The sequence below is a fragment of the Miscanthus floridulus genome, chromosome 19 (assembly GCF_019320115.1).
Source record: "Miscanthus floridulus cultivar M001 chromosome 19, ASM1932011v1, whole genome shotgun sequence".
Lineage (NCBI taxonomy): Eukaryota > Viridiplantae > Streptophyta > Magnoliopsida > Poales > Poaceae > Miscanthus > Miscanthus floridulus.
Genome location: NC_089598.1, coordinates 24,579,952 through 24,603,704, shown reverse-complemented (window position 1 = coordinate 24,603,704; position 23,753 = coordinate 24,579,952). Strand labels below are relative to the sequence as shown.

The window sequence follows — 23,753 nt, the reverse complement described above, 5'->3', positions numbered from 1 at the left end:
AAATTAAACAAGTTTGCATACATTTAAAAACACATTTCAAGTTTCATTTTAAATCTTCCAGAAACTCTACTACAAATGCTAATATCATATTTTGCTAAATACTACACTTCACCAAGATCCTAACAAAATTTGAACCACCAAATTTGGATCTCCTAAACTCCAGATATAAATTTTACAAAACATCATGAAATCTAGAATTAATTGAGCTATCCTCCTATTCTACAGTCGCTGATAGGCGGGACCCGCTGGTCAGTGACCCCACACGTCAATGAAACAAAACAGGGCAGCGGCACTGCTCAACGCTTGCGCGGCCAGAGTTCATCGATGACGAGCTTCACCAGCGACGGCAAGTGGACCTATGTGTTCTACAGAGCAACGCGCGTCGAATGACCTAGGTGGTGGCAGTGAAGGTGTGGCGGAGCGTGCTCGTCGCCGGCCATGGTGGCACGGCGGCGCTGCTCTACGATGCACCGGCCATCATCGGCCATGGCGAAGCCAGGCGAGGAGTGTTACAGCAACACGGTGACCAGGCGAATCTATTTAGGCATCCTAGGCGGCTTGAGGTGCTCTGACAAAACATGGCCACGACGGCGGCTATGGTGGAGCTCCGGCAGAGGCACACCCGCGGTGGCGCAAGGCGAAACACGGCTTACCAACGGCGCGGCTATGGACGCTGCAGTGCGGGAAAGGTAGAGCAGAGTGAGGCAGTGCTCTGAGTGCAACTGATTGGAGAATGGGGCGGCGGTGAACGCAGGCAGGTTCGGTGGAGTGGCTGCAACGGCGATGGCGAGCACAGTGAGCAAAGGAGAGCGAGGAGGCGGGTGAGGGTGAAAGGCCGACTCGGTGGTGACTTAAGCGCGTTGCTGAGGTCGTGCGGGCCCTCGAGGCCTGACGAGTGGGCCCAGCGCTGGCGTACGACCGCCAGATGGGGCGCGTGGCCATGGCTTGCCACCACATGATGGGCAGTGCCTGTTGGCCGGTCGGCTACCGAAGGCCGAGCAAGGTGGCCATCAGAGCCCAAATCCGAGCCTGACGATGTAATTTCATGGTGGTTAAACTGCAAATTCGTAGCTCCATAGTGCAAACAATCTAAATGAAACTTGTAGACCTATGTACCAGCTCCAATTACTCTTAAAGAATCATGTGCTAATTCTCAACCGAAACCGAGTAATATCATCACCAATGTGAGCTGTTAGCCCTGTCAGTTAACCTGACTTAGAAAATTTTGCTAAGTGTTAGAAACAGTGCATTGTGGAATTTGAGCCTAATTCAAGCATGTTAGGAGCTAAACTAGTCTATGACCCAAAAATAAAAGTTGTTCCCTTATCAAATACTACAACTTTGCTTTAGTGACCACATCCATGCAAGGTCTCTATCATATGGTTCAAACTTGGTCAAACACATTACATTCAAAAGATGACTTATACATGAACTATGACTTAGTGACCAATTTAGCCCTAGCCATGAATACCAAAGTTGTTCATAATGCTATTCTAAACATGTTTAAGCTATTTGTAAGGTCACACAATCATTTCATACATTGGTTACACATAAAGCTCTCCAGGTCAACATGCATAGCATCACTTAAGTACTTGATCATGCTAAGTGATCTTCATGAACATGTTCCACTAGTCATCCTAAGTATAGCTATGATGTTTTAGTGACTCACATCAACCATTTACATGTATTCACTCATGATCATATGCATATATACAAAGAAACATAAAATATCAAGCATGTTTCATATGTTTCAATCACATGTTTCAAATGTAAGAGCTCAAATATGAATGCTTGATGCTCATGCTCATGCAATGCAAGTCAATTTATGCAAGGCTAACACCTAGGGTGTTACAGCCCCTCCCCCTTATAAAAATCTCGTCCCTGAGATTTGCAAGACCTACCATTCTTAGAAAAAGGCGGGATAAACCTCTCGTAAATAATCCTCCTCGTTCCCACGTAGCATCTTGTTCATCTGTGATTGTTCCACACCACCTTATAGAACTTAATGATCTTACTCCATGTTACTCTTTCCATCTCTTCTAACACTCGGATTGGCTTTTCTTCATAGGTCAAATCCGATTGAAGCTTTTATGTTGGTGGGTGCAATAGCTTCTTCAGGTACACGAAGACATTTCTTCAACTGAGAAACATGGAAGACATCAAATATTGCACTCATCTCTGGTGGAAGTTGTAACTTATAAGGCGACATTCCCTTTTCGTTCCATAATCTTGTATGGCCCTACATATCTAGGCGCAAGCTTCTTTTTCACTCCAAATCTCTTCACCCCTTTCATGGGTGATACTTTCAAGTATACATAGTCACCCACTTCAAAAGTCAGTGGTCTTCTTCTTCTATCAGCATAACTCTTTTGTCTTGATTGAGCTGCCTTCATATGCTGTTGGATAATACGCACTTGCTCTTCAGCTTCATTGACAAAGTCAATACCAAAGTATCTCCTTTCACCGGGCTCAATCCAATTCAACTGGAGTTCTACATTTTCTGCCGTACAAGGCTTCAAACGGAGCCATCTTGATGCTTGCTTGATAACTGTTGTTGTAGGAGAACTCAGCTAAAGGTAGCCATTTCTCCCATGAACCCTTGGAAGATATAACACTAAGCTCTCAGCAAATCTTCTAAGATCTGGTTCACTCGCTCAGTCTGTCCTGAAGTTTGCGGATGGTATGCCGAACTTCTGATCAATTTAGTCCCCAAGGCCTGGTGTAAGTGTTCCTAGAAACGAGCTATGAACTATGGTCCTCGATCTGAGATTATGGTCCTAGGTACTCCATGTAGCCTCACGATCTGAGAAACATACAGTTCGGCGTATTTCGCTACGCTATCTGTGGTGTTTACCGGTATAAAATGTGCTGACTTGGTGAGACGATCTACAATGACCCATATTGAGTCATGACCTCGCTGCGTTACTGGAAGGCCTGTGATAAAGTCCATACTGATTTCTTCCCATTTCCAACCTAGAATAGGACAATGGCTGAAGTAATCCGGCAGATTTCATATGAATAGCTTTTACTCTACTGCAGTTATCGCACCTAGCGACATAGGCTAGCGATCTCCTTCTTCATCTTAGTCCACCAAAAACGGGTTTTCAAATCTTGATACATCTTACTGCTACCCGGATGGATAGACAATTTGGACGAATGAGCTTCCTCTAGAATTTGATTTCTAAGCTCACGGTCTTTCGGTACCACAAGTCGGTCCTCAAACCATAGTACACCCTTTTCGTCCAATCTGAAATGCTTGGTTTCTTGCTCTTGCATCTTTCTCTTGATGTGACTTATACCTACATCTGTCTGCTGCAGCTCTATGATTTTGCTCTCAAGTGAACAACTGATAGTGATATTGTGCAGTACAACAGGATGTAACAAATTGAATCCATCTTCCAATAATGCTTCCACAGTGTTGCAATGAGATTTCCGACTAAGTGCATCGGCTACAACATTGGCTTTCCCCGGATGGTAGTGCACTTCCAAATTGTAGTCCTTAATCAGCTCTAGCCATCTTCGTTGTCTCATGTTCAGCTCTGGTTGGGTAAAGATATACTTGAGACTTTTGTGGTCAGTATATATATGACATATATTGCCCAACAAATAATGTCTCCATATCTTTAATGCATGAACAACTGCTGCAAGTTCTAAATCATGTGTGGGGTAGTTGACTTCATGTTTTCTCAACTGCCGAGAAGCATATGCAATAACTCTTCCTTCTTGCATGAGCACACACCCCAAACCTATACCTGATGCATCACAAAATACATCGAAAAGGCTTCTTAATGTCGGGTTGTGCTAAGACAGGAGCTATAGTTAACAGAGTCCTGAGGGTGTGAAAAGCTGCTTCACATTCTGGTGTCCAATTGAACTTTTCATCTTTCTGAAGTAGCCTAGTCATGGGCTTAGCTATCTTTGAGAAATCTAGGATGAAACGACGATAATATCCTGCTAACCCTAGAAAACTCCGAACTTCATGAACCGAAGTCGGGGCCTTCCAATCCATGACCTCTTGTACTTTTGATGGGTCTACAGAGATTCCATCTCTTGATAAGATATGACCTAAGAAAGGTACTTTGCTCAACCAAAATTCACACTTGCTAAACTTTGCATATAGCTTATGCTCCCTCAATCTAGATAGAACAATCCTCAGATGCTCTGCATGATCTTCCTCATTCTCAGAATAAATCAATATATCATCGATAAACACGACCACGAACTTGTCAAGCTCAGGCATGAATACCAAATTCATCAGGTACATGAAGTAGGCAGGAGCATTCGTTAGTCCGAAAGACATAACCAAATACTCATATAAGCCGTACCTAGTGGAGAAAGCAGTTTTAGGTATATCCTCTGGTCCTAATCTTTATCTGATGATAGCTGATCTCAAGTCAATCTTGGAGAATACCTTTGCCTTTGCCAACTGATCGAACAAGATGTCGATGCGGGGCAACGGGTACTTGTTCTTGATGGCCACAGCATTGAGTGGTCTGTAATCCACACACATTCTCAGGGACTTGTCCTTCTTCTTTACAAACAATGTTGGACATCCCCATAGGAGATGAACTAGGTTGAATGAGACCCTTGTCCAACAGATCCTGTAACTGAATCTTAAGTTCTGCTAACTCATTTGGTGGCATCCTATAAGGTCTTCTTGAGATAGGTGCCATACCTGGCACTAACTCAATCTTAAATTCCACATCCCTATCAGGTGGTAAACCTGGTAACTCCTCTGGAATACATCAGGAAACTCACAAACCACTGGGATATCACAAAGGGTAGTGGTTTGGATAGCACAAGCTAAGTGTTGGAGTTCAAAATTTCTGGAGAGTGGTACTAGAAAAGCATTTCCTCCCTTGGGTTCTCTCAACATAATAGTACGAGTGCTAGTGTCAATGAGAACACCATGATCCTTCATCCAATTCATGCCTAAGATTACACTTATGGATAACCCGGCAATATTATCAAATCCGTTGTATACTCCCTCTCTAATATAGAGATGAGCATGTTCTGACTATCTTATTTGTAGAAATAGTAGCCCCAGCTGAACTTATATTATAACCACCCTTGCTTACTTCAATGATTTTCTGATCATGTCTAGATGCAAATGCTTGACTCATAAATGAATGAGAAGCTCCTAATCAAATAAAACAATAGCGGGATGCTTGTTGACAAGAAACATACCAGCCGTGACAACTTCTCCATGCGGGCACTTCCTCAACAGCGGTATAGTGCACGTATCCCGGACGTGCCCTTGAGTTCGCCTGCCTCTGATTGTTCTAATTCTGATTGCATTCTTCTTAGGGTGGGGCATTCCTTGGCCCAATGACCCACTTGATTGCAGTTGTAGCAAGGTTGATTACTCCTAGGTCCTGTGGAGTTTCCTTGACCACCATTTCCTTTAGGTAAGGCAATAGTGAATGCCTTACGGAACACTTTCTAAGGCCTGCCATTCTGAGCTTTTGGGGGTGGAGGCCTAAACTTAGGTGCAGGTGGGCGGAATGGTGGCCTAGCTAGTGATAGGAGCTCTGGACTGTGAAGATCTAGAGGCACCTGCCTCAAATGCCCTCTTGCGACCCTTAGCTGTCGCATGCATGTTGTTATGGTTTTCCTGGGTCAGAGCATCACTAATAAACTCGTTATAGGTGGTGCACTTGGAATTGGCCATGGTCTTCATCAGTTTGGTGCCAAGACCCCGCTTGAAGCTCTCTATCTTCTTCTCCTCGGTATCCACAAAACCTGGAGCATACCTAGGACAGGTTGTTGAACGCATGCATATATTCTGTAAGGGTCTTTAGTCCCTTGGGTGAGCCTCATAAATTCAGCCGCCTTCATGCAGCATTAGGCCTGGGGGAATGTGATGCCCCTGAAAGGCCAACTTGAACTGCTCCCATGTTACTCAAGCATTAGCAGGTAGAGAGGACAAGAAACGTGTCCACCAGATCCCTGCTGGTCCCTGCAACTGATGGGACACATACTCAGCCTTTAGGTGCTCGGTGACTCTTAGCAGACGAAACTTCTGCTCAATGGTGTTGAGCCACTCGTCCGCCTGTAGTGGTTCCTCTGCCACCTTGAAAGATAGGAGGCTTTGTATCCAGAAATTCCTTGAAGATACTATGCTGATTAGGCTCGGGCCCTTATTGCTGCGGGTGGCCACGAGCTATGTTCTGCGCAATGAGGCACAGAGCTTCCTCCATTGTCCTTTGGCTTCCCAAGAATTGGACAAAGAACTCCTGAGTAGACGGCGGTGGCGGTGGTGGTAAGTCATCGCTGTTGCCATCATGGCTGCTACTAGCTCCTGCACGGGTGTGAGTCATCTGCGAAGTTGCAACAATAAGCGATTATTGGTTGATGTCAAGAGATTGCAGATGAATTTATAATCATGCCAAACTGAAATTACTGGAGACAATCTCAAATTCATACAATAAAAATAGAGGCATAATAATTCATTCTCGCAACATGACACCACCAATTTGATCACTTATCGGACTCATAGCACGTTAACATTCAAATCATGATCACTGATAAATGAACTGGAATTGCATTAGTGTTTAACCAAACGTGCGATAATCATGCGAATACCAATATTACATGATAGTCCAATCACCAACACCAAATTCAAACTACAGGTCCATTACATAACCAGCGATGATACATCAAGCATTTCTACTAAGTACTAGGCGATCTAATCCTCATCATGATCACTATCGAGGTCAGAGATAGGATCATCTCCTTCCTCAGGCTCCACTTCTTCCTCGTCCTCATCTTCATCTTCCTCCATATTAGGACCATCTTCTTCCCCATCAAGGATTGGGTTCAGCTAGGTTGTTCAAATAATGCACCTCATGCTGAAGGTCCATCACTCGAAGCTGAGCTTGTGCAAGCTACTGACGTAAGCCCCTTTTAGCACGGTCCTGCGCATTACTCATGTCGTGGTGCCTATCTCATTCTATCCTTGCTGCAGCGGCACGGTTGTTTGCTGCATCTCGCTGGTGTATAGCTGTGGACGCCTCGGCACGAGTGGCCTCCAACTGCTCCCACGGTCCTACAAGCAATGCTTGATCATCAGCTCTTGCTTCTTGGGCTGCTGCTCTCTGTTGATCCACTTGCTCCATTTGGGTATGGAGATGGCCCAAAGCTGCATAGGTTTGGTTAGATTCCCATCAGGCTTTACTTGCGGCTTTCTTTTGCTTGCGCACACACTTCTTGAGCTTATGCTGTGCGGCTTTAGCTCTCATGAGCTTATCCATGCAAGTGGTGTATGATTCCTGCCAGAAATCCCTAGTGTCCCTAGCATGTACAAAACATCTTCATCACCGCAAATATGGCACTCATAGTGGGACTAGAGCTATTTGTCCGCTCATCCCGATCTCGGATCAATGCATTTTGATTGCGTTGTTCCCATATTGCTGTGGACGGATCCACCCAAGGAAACATACCCACGGCACTGCCGGTAAGTGCATCCCCATGCTGCTAATAGATCCAACTCAAAACCTCAAAGGCCACTACTTGGGCAGCCTCCCAAGGAGTTTTCCCTTCCAATTCCGCCTTCCACTCTTGCTAGAAGAGGTGCCTATGTGCGGGCTGGTATAGTTAGCCGCACCTCGTACCATGGTTGTCCCTCCAAGTACTCTTCATTCCACTGATAAAGGGGCGGTTCATGGTACCCCGCAAAGTGCAAAACTCTCCACAGTAGAGTAGGTGTTCCGAAAACCATCAAGAAATTCTCACATCCAACTGGTGCTGCCATCTATACCATCAACATGTACAACTTTTTGTGAGATAAGGCCATAATGGATAAGAGTTACATAACCGAGTAAGAAATTTATAAGGGGAGGAACAATATACTTATTTGAATGATAATTATCATGATGCATGCTCGTTCCATACGTCCTCACAAACTTAGGAAAAATTATTCTAACGACATATACGGTGGCATACATACATTCTCTCATATATAGCGTAACTAGTCGAGCTACACGTTTCGTTGTTAGTGTACCTGCATAAGAGTTTCATTTCAGCCCAATCCCATAATTAAATATGCAGAATGTAAATCTAAATACTTCCATATATGTATACCCATACATATACTTCCGTATCAAAGCTACCCGATAACAGTTTATACCCACAATTAAATACGCACCATCATACACATGCAAGCATGCATACATAGTCGTACCAAAGCTAACTCTCCCCGACCGCACGCTCACATCTTGCGGTCATAGCCACTCATCAACTTACCTTGGCATAGAGGCATTTGATCCATACATTACCATTCAAATGAATGGCATCCATACAATAGCACGCCGTATGGACGACGAAAGTAAAAACCCCCTATGTTAGTACTTAAATAGCCACCTAATAGTCCTTAATTTGGGCATAAGGAAAGTGATCACTGGCACACTTTAGATTTCAAATACCTATTTATATAGCTATCAGTTGCTAGAAAGGGTTTTGGAAAACAAAAACTTTTGTTTTAAATACACATGTGACAATTAACGTTGAATCTTGCTCTGATGCCAGCTATCGTAGAACCGACCAATTTATAAGAGTACAAGTACAATGGTAGCCCGAAAGCGGTCGCACTGTCATACTTGAACCCATATAAACCCAGTAGTCCGTCGAGTACCACGACGGGTCGTGATAAATGATTCACAACAACCAAGATCGTACATGATTCAACATACATGTCACATCTTACATAAAGTTCATAGATACATTTCCATCATCAGAGTATGAAACAAAGTTATTACAAACCAAGTTTGATAGATAATAGCGGAAGCAAATTAAGTTTGAAAGTAGCATTTGCCAACATAGTTTAATACAGTGCCAACATACGATCACAGTCCACAAAAGCATGTAGAAGGATTAATAAAGAAGCCTGCCCAAGGCTTACTCCTCATCCACAGTAGGATAGAAGCAACTCTTGCAATAACCATGATACACAGCAATGGGAAATAAAACCCTAAGTATGAGAAGGTACTCAGCTAGACTTACCCGTCATAAACCAGAAATAAAATGACTCCAAGGATCATGCAAGGCTGTATAAGTGGAGATAGCTTGATAACATTTTGCATAAAAAGCGATTAACTCAGTTATACAATTATAATTCTGTTATCAAGTTAATTATGACTATCCATCTCTAAATTAGCAACTATCCTGTGCCAAACATGTGGTATATCATTTTAAGAGCATACAATAGTAACCATAGCAGGTATTGTAATGCTATGTTTATCCGAACCATCATATTCCATAATACAATTACTACGATGCTGGGACTAGCCAAGTTTCTCACTATCCGGGAGAGACGACGATTCGAATCAATTTCAACCAGTTGGAAATTTATTCCTAACACAAACCCAGGCAGACTAGATCAACAGTCACCTTAGGTCACCTTTGGTACAACTCAAGTACACATTTCGTGGGTTCGCCCAGCGCCGCACAATCAGGGACAACTAAATGCCAGGACATTCAGGCCTAGCCTGCCCTTGGGCTTAGTTTAGCTCCCCACACATCCTTACTACCATCCAGAGTGTGCACTCTTACAGAGCGAGGTCTGGCCTGAGTTGAGCTACTCGGCTTCATGGTCAAAACGAGTTATCCGGCCAGCTAAGTGATAGGCATGCGTTCAATCTTGTCAGAAGCGCCCACAACGGTACGGTCCTTAACTAGCACAGATGGAATCACATGAGTTAATCTACACAAAGACTTCATCTGGCCTTGATTTACTTTTACCCCATGGTTCTTTTCCATGATAGCAAATATAGCCAACCGTGCTTCGGTATCCACCTATATCTCGTAGGTGATAGGAAATCACCCGACTTCTACTAGTCTAAGCATAGCTAAGCATATATTCGATCCTAGACCTATACAGGGTTAAAGGTATATTTCTGGACAAGGAATTTATATGCATCAAGTGGTTCCAATCAACTCTTATAACCTAATGCATCAATCATAAGGACTTGAGTAATATTTTGTAAAATACTGGGAGACTTAGAATGCTCCAGGGCTTGCCTTTCAGAAAGGAAGTGGGGCGGTGGTCAGGGCACTCCGGAAGCTCTTCTAGGGTCTGCTCCTCACCTTCGGGAGCTACGGCTTGAGGAATCTCCTACTGGTCCCATTCCTCTCCTTCGTTGAACTCCAGCAACGTTATCTCCTCGGTCGATCCTATATGCATGGATATGGCATAAGATATTGCCAATGCATACATGCTGACAAAAATAGTATGATGACACATGATGAATAGATTCTTGTAAGTATTCTTAACAACATGGTGTTAAAGTAATAACAAGTGCATCACATTTTACTGAGTATGTGCATATCTCTTCTTGATTATTTAACACAAGGTAGAACTCAAAAACATGGATATGGCATAAGATATTGCCAATGCATACATGCTAGAACTCAAAAACCCTAAGTCCTATGGCTGTGAAAATTTAACACAAGGTAGATTAGTAAGTTGTCTACAACTTTGTTATCAACAAATTTTACAGCAGAGACCATTATCCATATGAAATCATCCACACAAATCAAAACTATACATGCAGCCTTATATTTGAATGATAAAAGCGATAATTATTTATTTGTATACAATCAATGGCTTCTAAGCTTTACCATTGACATCAACAGTTACTATGCATCATAAGAACCATAGAAAACATCATGCTTAATCACAATCTAATTATTTAAATGCCTTTATTAATTTAATTAAATAGTTAGGGTAAATAATAAACATATACTAAAGGTGCATCATAAATTCTCAAACATTTACAGTGGATTACTAGTGCTACCAATAGACTACTGTAAAAGTTTCATGCCATTTTACCAAGTAAAACATCCTATGCAAAAATGACATGGCATAAAGGCTTAAAATAGCATAAATAGGAAACCCTAGTGAAAAGTGTCAAGCAACAAATCTTATATTTTTCTTAGCATCCATGTGGTACTAGGACAACCTCCAATAAATTTCATGAGTATTGGATTCATAAATAATTTATAAAAATTCACACAAGGATCACCTAATTATAAAAGGAAAATCTATAACTAAAAATCTATTCATGCACTGACCCTCAAATTTTTACCAGAGCTTATACTTATCAAGAAAATCTCACCATATAAATTTCATAATTTTTGGAGCACAGAAACTTTAGATATAAATTAAACAAGTTTGCATACATTTAAAAACACATTTCAAGTTTCATTTTAAATCTTCCAGAAACTCTACTACAAATGCTAATATCATATTTTTCCTAAATACTACACTTCACCAAGATCCTAACAAAATTTGAACCACCAAATTTGGATCTCCTAAACTCCAGATATAAATTTTACAAAACATCATGAAATCTTGAATTAATTGAGCTATCCTCCTATTCTACAGTCGCTGACAGACGGGACCCGCTGGGCAGTGACCCCATGCGTCAGTGAAATGAAACAGGGCAGCGGGACTGCTCAATGCTTGCGCGGCCAGAGTTCATCGAATGAAACAGAGCAACGCGCGTCGAATGACCTAGGTGGTGGCAGTGAAGGTGTGGCGGAGCATGCTCATCGCCGGCCATGGCAGCACGGCGGCGCTGCTCTACGGTGCGCCGGCCATCACCGGCCATGGTGAAGCCAAGCAAGGAGTGCTACAGCAACACAGTGACCAGGCGCATCTATTTAGGCGTCCTAGGCGGCTTGAGGTGCTCTGACGAAACATGGCCATGGCGACGGCCATGGCGGAGCTCCGACAGAGGCACACCCACGGTGGTGCAAGGCAAAACATGGCTTATCAATGGCGCGGCTGTGGACGCTGCAGTGCAGGAAAGGTAGAGCAGAGTGAGGCGGAGCTCTGAGTGCAACTGATTGGAGAATGGGGCGGCGGTGAGCGTAGGTGGGCTCGGTGGAGCGGCTGCGACGGTGATGGTGAGCGCAGTGAGTAAAGGTGAGCGAGGAGGCGGGTGAGGGTGAAAGGTCAGCTTGGTGGTGACTTAAGCGTGTCGCTGAGGTCGTGCTGGCCGTCGAGGCCTGACGAGCAGGCCCAGCACCGGTGTACGGCCGCCAGATGGGGCGCGCGGCCATGGCTGGCCACCACATGATGGGCAGCTCCTGTTGGCCAGTCAGCCACCGAAGGCCGAGCAAGGTGGCCATCAGAGCCTGAATCCGAGCGTGACGACGTAATTTCATGGCGATTAAACTACAAATCCGTAGCTCCATAGTGCAAACAATCTAAATGAAACTTGTAGACCTATGTACCAACTCCAATTACTCTTAAAGAATCATGTGCTAATTCTCAACCGAAACCGAGTAATATCATCACCAATGTGAGCTTATCAGCCCTATCAGTTAACCTGACTAAGAAAATTTTGCTAAGTGTTGGGAACAGTGCATTGTGGAATTTTGTGAGCCTAATTTAAGCATGTTAGGAGCTAAACTAGTCTGTGACCCAAAAATAAAAGTTGCTCCCCTTATCCAATACTACAACTTTGCTTTAGTGGCCACCTCCATGCAAGGTCTCTATCATATGGTTCAAACTTGGTCAAACACATTACATTCAAAAGATGACTTATACATGAACTATGACTTAGTGACCAATTTAGCCCTAGCCATGAATACCAAAGTTGTTCATAATACTATTCTAAATATGTTTAAGCTATTTGTAAGGTCACACAATAATTTCATACATTGGTTACACATAAAGCTCTCTAGGTCAACATGCATAGCATCACTTAAGTACTTGATCATGCTAAGTGATCTTCATGAACATTGTTTCACTAGTCATCCTAAGTATAGCTATGATGTTTTAGTGACTCACATCAACCATTTACATGTATTCACTCATGATCATATGCATATATACAAAGAAACATAAAATATCAAGCATGTTTCATATGTTTCAATCACATGTTTCAAATGTAAGAGCTCAAATATGAATGCTTGATGCTCATGCTCATGCAATGCAAGTCAATTTATGCAAGGCTAACACCTAGGGTGTTACACATCCAAGGGATTTTTTCCTTGCCAGTGGGTGCGTGCGAGCGTATCCGCGGGTGTAGCCCTCGAGCCCTCGGGCGGTTCGGGCAGAACCGTTGGGGGGTTTCATTTTTTAGATGGAGTTTTGTCGACCAAGGCGTTGTTGTGCAGCCGAGGCGGTTTTTAGTTGTTTTGAGAGATTGGGCGAGAGGGAGCTTGTGGATCCTGGCATCGGTGCACACCATGGATCGAGCGAGGGAGTCAGTCAAGGGTTTTGGACGAGACAGAGCTTCACTGATCCTGGCATCGATGCGCGCCGTGGGATCGGGTGAAGCAGTTAGTTTTAGACAAGATAGAGCTCACTAACCCTGGCGTCGATGCGCGCCATGGGATTGAGTGAGGGAGTCATTTTTGGATGAGTCAGAGCTCACTAATGCTGGCGTCGATGCGCGCCGTTGGATTGAGTGAGTCGGAGTCATGTTTTGGACGAGACAGTGCTCACTGATCTTGGCATCGATGCACGCTGTGGGATCAAGTGAGGGAGTCAGTCTTGGATGGGACAGAGCTCACTGATGCTGGCGTTGATGTGCGTCGTGGGATCGAGTGAGTCGGAGTCGTGTTTTGGATGAGACAGTGCTCACTAATCCTGGCGTCGATGTGCGCTATGGGATCGAGTGAGGGAGTCCGTCTTGGATGAGATAGAGCTCACTGATGCTGGCGTCGATGTGCGTCATGGGATTGAGCGAGTCGGAGTCGTGTTTTGGACGAGACAGTGCTCACTGATCCTAGCGTCGATGTGCGCTGTGGGATCTAGTGAGGGAGTTAGTCTTGGATGAGACAGAGCTCACTGATGCTAGCGTCGATGCACACCGTGGGATCGAGTGAGTCGGAGTCGTGTGGTGAGATCAGGATCATGGACCCAGATGTTTGGAGCGTAGTCGAAAGCGTAGCCGGATGACGTGAGTTTAGAGTCGACGCGAGTTCGGAGTCGTGGTCCCTAGTTTTTGGAGCGCAGTCAGAAGTGTAGTTAGTTGGTTAGTTTATAGATCGGATGAGGCGGTGCTCGCGGATCCTGGAGTCGGTGCGCGCTGTGGGACCGAGCGAGTCGGAGTCATGGATCCTAGCGAGTTCGGGGCCGCAGTCCCTGGCGTTTGTCTTGAGCCCCCGAGCCTTGTTGGGCTTTAGTAGGGGTTGGTATGAGTTGTGTGCGTTACCCCATCCTTGGTTCCTCACAACCAGAGGGGCTGAGTCTTGTCACCTGTCCCGATCGCTCGGGCTCAAACGACGTCGCTCGGTGAGTTCGCTAACGGGTATGATCGAGTGGAATCTGGGTTTGTCGTTCGTGACGGGGTCGGCATAGCCCTCTTGTGACATTCCACTACTCCTTTACCTGCAACCCGGTAGATGCCTAGGTCATTCCGGAGACTGACCCAGGTGGCCTAACGGCGTCCCCTCAATGGAGATTCTGTGGGCTTGGCGAGAGGTTTAGGATCGAATGAGAAGGTTGAGATGACCCAGTCTGCCTGACTGGGCGAGGGCTGCACGGGGCTCATCTACATTTTTCTCCCCTGGCTCTGTTGGTTGCTCATGTCGAATGAGGCAACCGCCGCTTCGTGACGCAACACGAAACATTGTGATGCATTTCGCTGCACGTGCTATGCTTAGTTCCCGAGCCCCTGGGCGGTTCAGGGCCCAAATCGTCCGGGAGGTTCGGGCATATGGAATGAATGCCCGTATGGATGTATGAAATGATTGTAAGGAAATAGAGGGGGTTGGTAGTGCTCACCTTGATGGCTTTGAGTGATGGGGTTCGGAGAGCTTCAGTCAGAAATGTCTAACTGGGACCTGCGCTCGTCAATCATGGGTGAGTCCTTGTGTGAACAGTTTTTGTATTAATGAACACATGCTCACCTTGATGGCCCGAGTGATGGGGTCTGGAGAGCTTTAGTCAGAAATGACCGACCGGGACCCGCACTCGTCGTTCGTGGGTGAGCCCCTGTGTGAATAGTTTTTGTATTTTCATGAACACATGAGTCTCGTTCTCTGTGATAGGATCACTATCCGTTCCTTGTCTTTATCCTGGCGTAGCTATTGTCTTTGTCTGTTCTTTTTCGCACCTCCCCGTTAGTTCCATAGGCTGTAGCTTTTTTAAGAGCCTAGGCATGGCCCGCGGGGCTCGGCTGCTCATAGCCATAGGTCGTGGAGGGGTGCGTTCGGTTAGGAGTGAGAACAAAGTTACATAGGATAGTTGAAGGAAAGGAAAAGTGCTTCCATTCGGGGGAAAATTTGTTTACCACGTGATAATAAAAATAGAGGTAATATTCGGTATTATGCCCTTATGTAGCCCCCGAGCGACCCGGGCCAAAACTGTTCGGGCCAGGGTGCTTTTCAGGAGTAAGTGTTGACTAAAAAAAGCGGTAATACCAAATTTTTAGGGGAAAAATGACGTAGCTGTTCAATGTTCCAAGTGTTGGTGACAGCGTTGTTGTTGTTGTCCTCCAGTCGGTAGGTGCCTGGTCGGATTACTTCAGTCACCATATAGGGTCCTTCCCATGGCAAAGAGAGTTTGTGTTTTTCCTTTGTTGATTGGGTCCTCCAGAGTACGAGGTCACCAACTTCGAGGATTCTCCCCCTAATCTTCCTTTCATGGTACCTGCGGAGAGTTTGCTGATAGCGAGCGGAGCAAATGACGGTCGTCTCACGGGCTTCCTTGAGCAGGTCGACTGCGTCTTGCTGAGCCTCCGTGGCTCGGTCGCGGTCGAAAGCCTTCACTCTTGGGGCACTGTGGTCAAGGTCGGAGGGCAGCACTACCTCAGCTTCATAAGCCAGGAAGAAAGGCGTGAACCCAGTGGATCGGTTCAGGGTCGTTCTTAGGCTCTAGAGGATTGCTAGGACCTCTGCCACCCATCATCCAGCGTATTTGTTGAGTTTGTCGAAGATGCGTGACTTGAGTCCTTGGAGGACCATGCCATTAGCACGCTCGACCTGACCGTTGGTTCGTGGATGTCCGACCGAGGCCTAGTCGATCCTGATGCCGTATCCATTACTGAATTCTAGGAACTTCTTTCTAGTGAAGTTGGTTCCATGGTCAGTGATGATACAGTTAGGAACGCCGAACCGGAAGATAATGTCAAGGAAGATTTTGACTGCCTCTTCCAAGCGGAGATTTGTGATGGGCTTGACCTCTATCCACTTGGTGAATTTGTCGACTGCTATGAGTAGGTGAGTGAAACCGCCTGGGCCCTTTTTGAGGGGTCCCACCATGTCGAGGCCCCAGACCGCAAATGGCTAGGTGATGGGGATGGTTTGGAGTTCCTGTGCTGGCAGATGTGTTTGTCGAGCATAGAACTGGCATCCTTCACACTTGTGGATGACCTCCTCTGCATCTCGTAGCGCGGTGGGCCAGTAAAAACCTTGGCAAAAGGCTTTTCCAACCAGCGACTATGGGGCCACGTGATGCCCGCAAATCCCGGCATGGACCTCAAGGAGGAGCTGCCTCCCCTGGTCGGTGGGGATACACTTCATGAGTACCCCTGATGGACTCCATTTGTAGAGCTCGTCACCGAGCATAACAAAGGTCTTGGCACGCCTGGCGATCTATCAGGCTTTGGTTCTTTTGGGTGGGAGGACCTCCTAGAGGAGGTAGGCGAGTAGCGGTACTCGCCAGTCGGTTTGATCAAGTGCCAATACGGTGACGTTCGCAGGTGACATCGTCATAGGGGCACTGAGATCGGGGCCCTCAAGCACTGGCTGGGCGTCGGGGTGTTTTTGGATTGGACTTTCTGGGATGCGGGCGGACGGCTCGTGGATGTCATTGATGAAGACCCTGCTCAGGGATGGATCCCATCTAGCGGCCAATTTTGCAAGGAAATCAGCGACGTCGTTGTCCCTTCGAGGCACATGATGTAGTTCGATCCCATGGAATTTGTCCTCGACCTTGCGGACCTCTTGGCAGTATGCTGTCATGAGGGGGCTTTTGTAGGAGGACTCCTTCATGACCTGATCCATGACCAGTTCTGAGTCGCCACGAACGTAGAGTCGCATAGCACCGAGCTCGATGGCGATGTGCAGTCCGTTGATAAGGGCCTCATGTTCTGTGACTTTGTTTGAGGTTGAAAAATAGAGGCGGATGGCGTAGCGGAGCCTACTCCCATCCGAAGAGATCAGAACCACTCCAACCTTCGAGCCGGGTGCCATTATAGACCCGTCGAAGTACATTGTCCAGTACTCATGGGTGACGTCCGGGGTCGGTAGTCGGACCTCCGTCCATTCGGCAATAAAATCCGCGAGGGCCTGGGACTTAATAGCGATGTGAGGGGTATATCTGATGTCATGGCCCATGAGTTCGAGCGCCCACTTGGAGATTCATCCCACGGCGTTGCGGTTGCGGATGATGTCTCCAAGTGGGTATGAAGTGACGACCGCAACTTCGTGGTCGGTGAAGTAGTGTAGGAGCTTCCTAGTCACCATTAGCACGGCGTACAGGAGTGTCTACACCTAGGGGTAACAGACCTTTGGGTCGGTGAGTACCTCCCCGACGAAGTATATGGGTCGCTGAACTTTCAGCTGGTGTCCTGGTTCCTCCCTTTCGACGACTAGGGCGGCACTCACGACATGGTTGCTTGCTACGACATACAGGAGTAGGGGTTCTCCCTGTTCGGGAGCGACAAGGATTGGGGCCAATGTCAGGGATGCTTTGAGGCTTTCTAGAGCCTATTGGGCTTCCTCAGTCCAAATGAAGGCATTCGTCTTTTTGAGGACCTTGTAGAGCGACATCCCCCGTTCGCCGAGCCGGGAGATGAAGCGGCTCAGGGCAGCCAGACAGCCGGTGAGCCTTTGTACATCCTTGACGTTGCGTATGGGGCCCATGTTGGAAATGGCCATGATTTTTTGGGGTTGGCCTCGATGCCGCGTTTGGACATGATGTATCCTAGCAGCTTTCCCTTTGGAACCCCAAAAACACATTTCTCGGGGTTTAGCTTGATGTTGAACCTTCGAAGGTTCACGAATGTCGCGGCCAGGTCTGCGATCAGGTCGCAAGCTTTGGCTGTTTTGACCACTATGTCATCAATATAGACGGTAATTGTTCGTTTCGATTGCTTGACTTGATCAGGCTGACCGAGTGGGTTGATTTGGTCGATGAAGCATTGCCTGGTTTTCTTTTTGACAAGAACGGGATTGGCGAGCTAGTCAGAGTGGAATACCTCTCTGATCAATCCTGCTGCCAGGAGTTTGGCGATCTCTTCACCTATGGCCCTGCGCCTCTCATCGTCGAAGCGACGCAGACGCTGCTTGGTGGGCTTCGAGCCTAGGATAAGGCGCAACACGTGCTCGGTGACCTCCCACGGTATCCCCGGCATGTCAGAGGGCTGCCATGCAAAGACATCGCGATTATCGCACAGGAAGTCGATGAGCTCGCATTCCTATTTGGTTGGGAGCTGGGTCCCGATCTAAACCATCTTGGTTGGGTCGGTGGGGTCGATTCCCACTGCCTTGGCTTCTTTGAGCGGATGGAAGGTCATCGAGGAAGTTGGTTTGTTGTAGTCTAGGACTACCAGAGCCGATGACTCCCCGAGCTGCGGGAGCTCGGACGAGTTGACGACCGCGGTGGCGAGCTCATAGTGCTCGTGGTCGCACACGAGGGCGTGTGAAAAGGCGCTACTCATGGTGATGATGCCGTTTGGTCCCAACATCTTCAGCTTGAGGTAGGTGTAGTTGGGGATCACCATGAACCTCATGTAGCATGGCTGCCCCAAGATGGCGTGGTAGGATCCTGGAAAGTCCACCACCTCGAAGGTGAGGATCTCCATGCAGAAGTTGGCCCGGCTGCTGAACATGACGGATAGATCGATCTATCCGAGCGGGTATGCCTGTGCTCCTAGGATTACTCCGTGAAAGGGGGAGCCTGTTAGGTGGAGCTCCGATCGAGGCATGCGCATGGCATCGAGGGTGTCGACGTATAGGATGTTGAGGCCGCTGCCTTCGTCCATCAGCACCTTGGTAAGGTGCTTCTTGCAGATGATAGGGTCGATGACGAGAGGGTAGCATCCTGGTCTCATAATGTGGGGGGATGATCCCTCTGATCGAAGGTGATCAGAGATTCCGACTAGCTGAGGAAGGAGGGGATGGCTGTCTCGACGGCGCATGCCTCTCTATAACGAACCTTGTGCTACTGCTTGGACCAGATGGCGTCGGGCCGAAGATCATGATGCATTCATCTGGGTCGGGGAAAATGTCCCCATCCTTGCCTGTCGTGCCTCCTTTCTTGGCCATCGTCTCCTTGCCGTCTCCCTCCTTTGGCCCACCGGTCTGTCGGAGGAAACGTTTGAGGAGCTCACAGTCCTTGTAGAGGTGTTTGATGGGGTAGGCATGGTTGGTGCATGGGCTATCCATGAGTTTTTTGAAGTGGCCAGGCAGCCCTTGTTGGGGTTGCTTGCCCATGCGATCAGTCATGGCTACCATCGTGGTGTTGTCCGATCGGCGCTGATCCTTTTTGTTCTTCTTGCCCCTCTATGTAGAGGGGCCCTTGTCTGGGTCCACGCGCTTAGCCTTGCCTTTGTCCCGACCTCCGCCAAAAACTGCTCTGATCGCCTCCTCACCAGAGGCGTGGTTAGTGGCGACGTCGAGTAGGTCGCGGGTGGTACGGGGTTTCAGGCAGCCAAGCTTGTGGATCAGGGACTCATAGTTCATCCTAGAGAGGAATGCGCTGATGATGTCTGTGTCAATGACATCAAGGAGGGAATTGCATCATTGGGAGAACCTGCGGATGTAATCCCGTAGGGACTCGTTGGGCTCCTGCTGATAGCTCTTGAGGTCCCAGGAGTTCCTAGGATGGACATACGTCCCCTAGAAATTCCTGACAAAAACCCTCTTGAGATCCGCCCAGTTGCGGATGCTGTCGTGCGGGAGGATTTCAAGCCATGCCCGAACGTGTTCCCCCATGCAGCTGGGAAGATACTGAATGATGAAATAGTCATCATCCACTCCCTCGGCCCAACAGGCGAGCCGGAAGTCTTTGAGCCAAATGCCTGGGTTTGTCTCCCCGTTGTATTTGGCTATGTTGGTGGGTGGCCGGAATCGCTATGGGAACGGTGCTCTTCGGATACACCGGCTGAAGGCCCATGGTCCTAGGCCCTTAGGGCTGGGGCTCCGGTCATCTGGCCGATGACCACGCCTGGGGTGCGTTTCATCGCTCCCCTTGAGGGTTTGGCTGAGATCTGTGTCGCCTGTCGCCGTACGGTGGACGTCATGACCGTGTCGGGCCCAACGCCGGTTGCTGAAGATGCTACGTGCGTCCTGGTGCGGATCGGGCCACTCGGGTACTGGCGGTCGGTGTGGGGCAGGCGCTAGGCCGGACCGTGGTGGGGCTGCCGCCCCCCGAGCCGCGCCTAACGGCTGTAGCGGCGAGCGAATGGAGCGATCCGTCTGGTGCGTCCTTGTTCCCCCGGTGGGGAGAGAGGGTGTGGGTCGGAGTTGCGACGCGGAGCTTTCCGCCTATTGGACGGTGGTGGCTTCTACTAGAACCCAGAGGTTTTGGTGGACTGCGCGCTCCCACGGGTCGACGGGCTTGGGAAGCATATAAGGAAAACCCTAGCCTCCATCCTCAGGGAGAAAGCTACCACTGTCATAAAGAGAATTAGAGTGTGCAGAACACACTTCCCAAGGTATAAATCAAAGGAAAAGACGAGCGGGAAATCTATCAAGATTTCATGGCACTAAACTGATTATTTTTAAGCCAGTGATAGTGGCTCAAACATGGTTGAATTCACACCAAACTTGGTAATCTCATCCCTCGCTTAAGGTACTTCGATGTCTTAAGTTGGCTAGAGTATTGGTTGAGTAAAGTATCAGATTTGAGAGATGTTTTGACAGTTCGGTCATCAAAATTTCAGAACAAAGCAGTTTTGGTAGATGATTTGTTTGGATAGTCAAATGGTGTCCGTTTAAGCTGAATTTTGGTCAGTAGTCAAAGGACTCTTGGATCTAAATGGCTACCAAAATTTGTGCACCATGGAGCAGTAGTTTGCTGGATATAAACTGATTACCGAGAGGTACAAAATCTATGATTTCTCTGCTGACTACTATCATATCTCATATTAGAAGGTTGTGTTTGTAGCTTAGGTCATGTTGGCAAAGTAATGATTGTAATACTTTAGATGTCTTAGAGAAGACTCCTGGCACCCCTTTTTGCCTCGCTTTTGCCCTCTCATATCAACAATGCTAGAGCAGTCAAGGTGTTCTACAAGTCAAATTGTGCCATTACGAGTCAAAAATAATTCAAAAAAATGTCAAATAACAGATTTTAGACTTTGATTTTGAGTTGTTGATTGACATTAGAAAGGAAGCTTCAATGTCCAATGTAGTTCAACAAAGCTAGTTTTGCTACAATGCAAGTCAAATCAACTTACGCCACTGCACCACAAAGGCAAATTATACTCAACCTGCTTGGTAGTGAACTAGTCCCTAGTTTTGTGATTACTTGCAACTTTTGTTGTCCTCTAAGCCTCGCTAACATCCTTCTGCATCAATGGTTCTTCAATACTAATATGCCTTTGGTACCTTATATGTGTTTTTACCCAAGAGACTGCATCAGATTCAACCCAGATAACTGTTGCAACTTGAATACGAAGGCTCCCTAAGGAATGATCATCGAGAACGTTGAGCCGATAGAGTCAGCTATCACATTCACCGCTCACTCAATGGACTCAGATAATATAGTGTTATCATTAGAGAAAGAGAACTGCACACAAGGAATATTATGTAGTTTTCCATTGGTTGGCATCTGAGTGATTGAATGGTTACGACCGGCATAGATATTGTCTATTGGTTACTCGGTTTCTCACAACCTCAGAGGATGTTTACCCCGTTTGTGATCTCATCTCTTATGGAAGGTTGTACTCAAGCTACTTTGGTAGAGGACTGCTTTCGAACTTTGTGAACAAACATGGAACCATTGTAATAAGTAGCTTTCTAAAGCTTGCAGTCTAGTGCAAAGTTCACATGGTCCATGCTATATCCACTAGGGAAGTGGAGATTGTGGGTGATTAGTTTATGCTCTGTAATACTCTCCGTATCCCGAGAACAAAGTGTTGTGATATCTCGGATTCCTCCCAAAGCAACAATGCTTCATGGAAGCCAAGGAAGGAAATTATTCAGACAAAACTTACTACGAAGAGCAAGTATCAAAAAGTGTCTTAACCAAATTAGCCTCTCTGATACTCTGAAGTTCAGTAGCCTAATGCTATCACTGATGTTGGAAAATGGTTGACATGCTTCTCTTCCCTTGAAAGTCTTTCGCACCGAATCTCGAGGGGAGATTCCCATAAGGGGGGAGGGGTGTAACACCCCAGGTGTTTGTCACCAATTAAGCAATGGGTTTAAGCTCAAACATGACATGTTAAGTGGTGATGAAGGTGTCAAGATCAAATCTACAAGAGTGAGCTCCAACTTAAACTTGGGCAACACACATTGCTTGCATATTGGCCCTTTTTGGATATATACCTAAGTAATGTTGAAGGTGCCTCTCTCATGTGCCTCACATCAATTTCCACCCACATGGATGATTGTAAAAGTTTCATGAAGTTTGGAATCAAGAAGTCGCATGAAATGATGAGTTACATTCTTTCTTGGATTGCTTTATTAAGTGAATGGGATTATAAGTCATCAACCAAACCTTTCTACCTTTCTCAAATGACTCTAATTAAACTCTACAACAAAAGTCATGAAGGGTTCATGTTGAGTAGAAGTCAACAAAATGCCTCAAACGGTCTAAAACTCTAATTTAAGCTTTACCGTGATGCTACTTTGACTTGGTTTGAACTGTGGCATACAGTGCTTGCATGGAGTTGCACCTTAAATAAAAGTTGAAGTTTGAGTGGAGTAGAACAAACTTTGTTTAGGGGTCAAGAGCTAGTTTAGTCTCTAAATTAGTCTATCATGGCCTCCAAAAGTGAATGTATTGTTGTTTCTGGAGCTAATAATTTGGCTAAGTCCTTAATGGATTGAAACTGAGATTTTAGTTTTCGTGTACCCCGCTTTGGAGCCTTGTATCTCTCCAACCAGGCCAAATCAGACTTTGACGCTTTAAGCAAAGTTGGAGATGTCGCGTAGGTCTACAACTTTCATTACTACAGCTTGTGCCAAAACTAACTGGTTTAGGAGATATGAAGGGACGAAGATTGAGATTTCAGGCGTACTTTTGAGGTAGTATTGCTGCTCCTTCATAATTTTTGAACTGGATTTCTATGGCCGACCATGCAGACTGCTTGCTGCTGCGTGGCCTCCCATGCCTGCGCCCGTCGCCACCTAGCCCCAGGTGCATGAAAGCCGAGCTTGAGCCCTGTTTCCCCCTGTCCTCTCCATTCTACTCCCTCTGCCCTCCCTCGGTGCTCTCTCCAAGCCGTCATCATGCCACCGGTCAGCTCTAGCTACCGCTCGCACAGGCTGCGGTTGTGCAGCTGCTACTCGTTGTTGGCCAAGCCAGGGCCCTGGCCATGGCCCTCCTTCGCAACCGGCCGACCAAGCCTCAGCGCGCTCGCCCTCGCCTATGGTCACCGATGCGCCGCTCTACCGTCGCCTCTGGCCGCTGCTGCCGTAGCCACGCCACTACTGGCTCTAGCTGGTCAAGCTAAGGACACAGCTGGCCATGGCAAAGCCGGCCGACCCTTTCCCTGCCCTGTCTGACCACCGCCGCCGGCCAACGCCCCCCTGCTGGCTAACCCGACGCCGCTGCCCCTTCACTGCGTCCGGCGTCGTGAGGTTGAAGAAGAGGGGGTGAATCATAAATAGAAGCTCTTTCA

At 46.9% G+C, this 23,753-nt stretch overlaps 1 protein-coding gene across 1 annotated transcript; it reads right to left on the bottom strand.

Annotated features, from left to right (window-relative positions):
- Positions 1 to 18,404: 18,404 nt before the first annotated feature.
- Positions 18,405 to 18,791, bottom strand: LOC136525739 (uncharacterized). The gene has a single exon (XM_066518624.1). The coding sequence runs from the start codon at positions 18,789 to 18,791 to the stop codon at positions 18,405 to 18,407; it is 387 nt and encodes a 128-aa protein (XP_066374721.1).
- Positions 18,792 to 23,753: the final 4,962 nt, after the last annotated feature.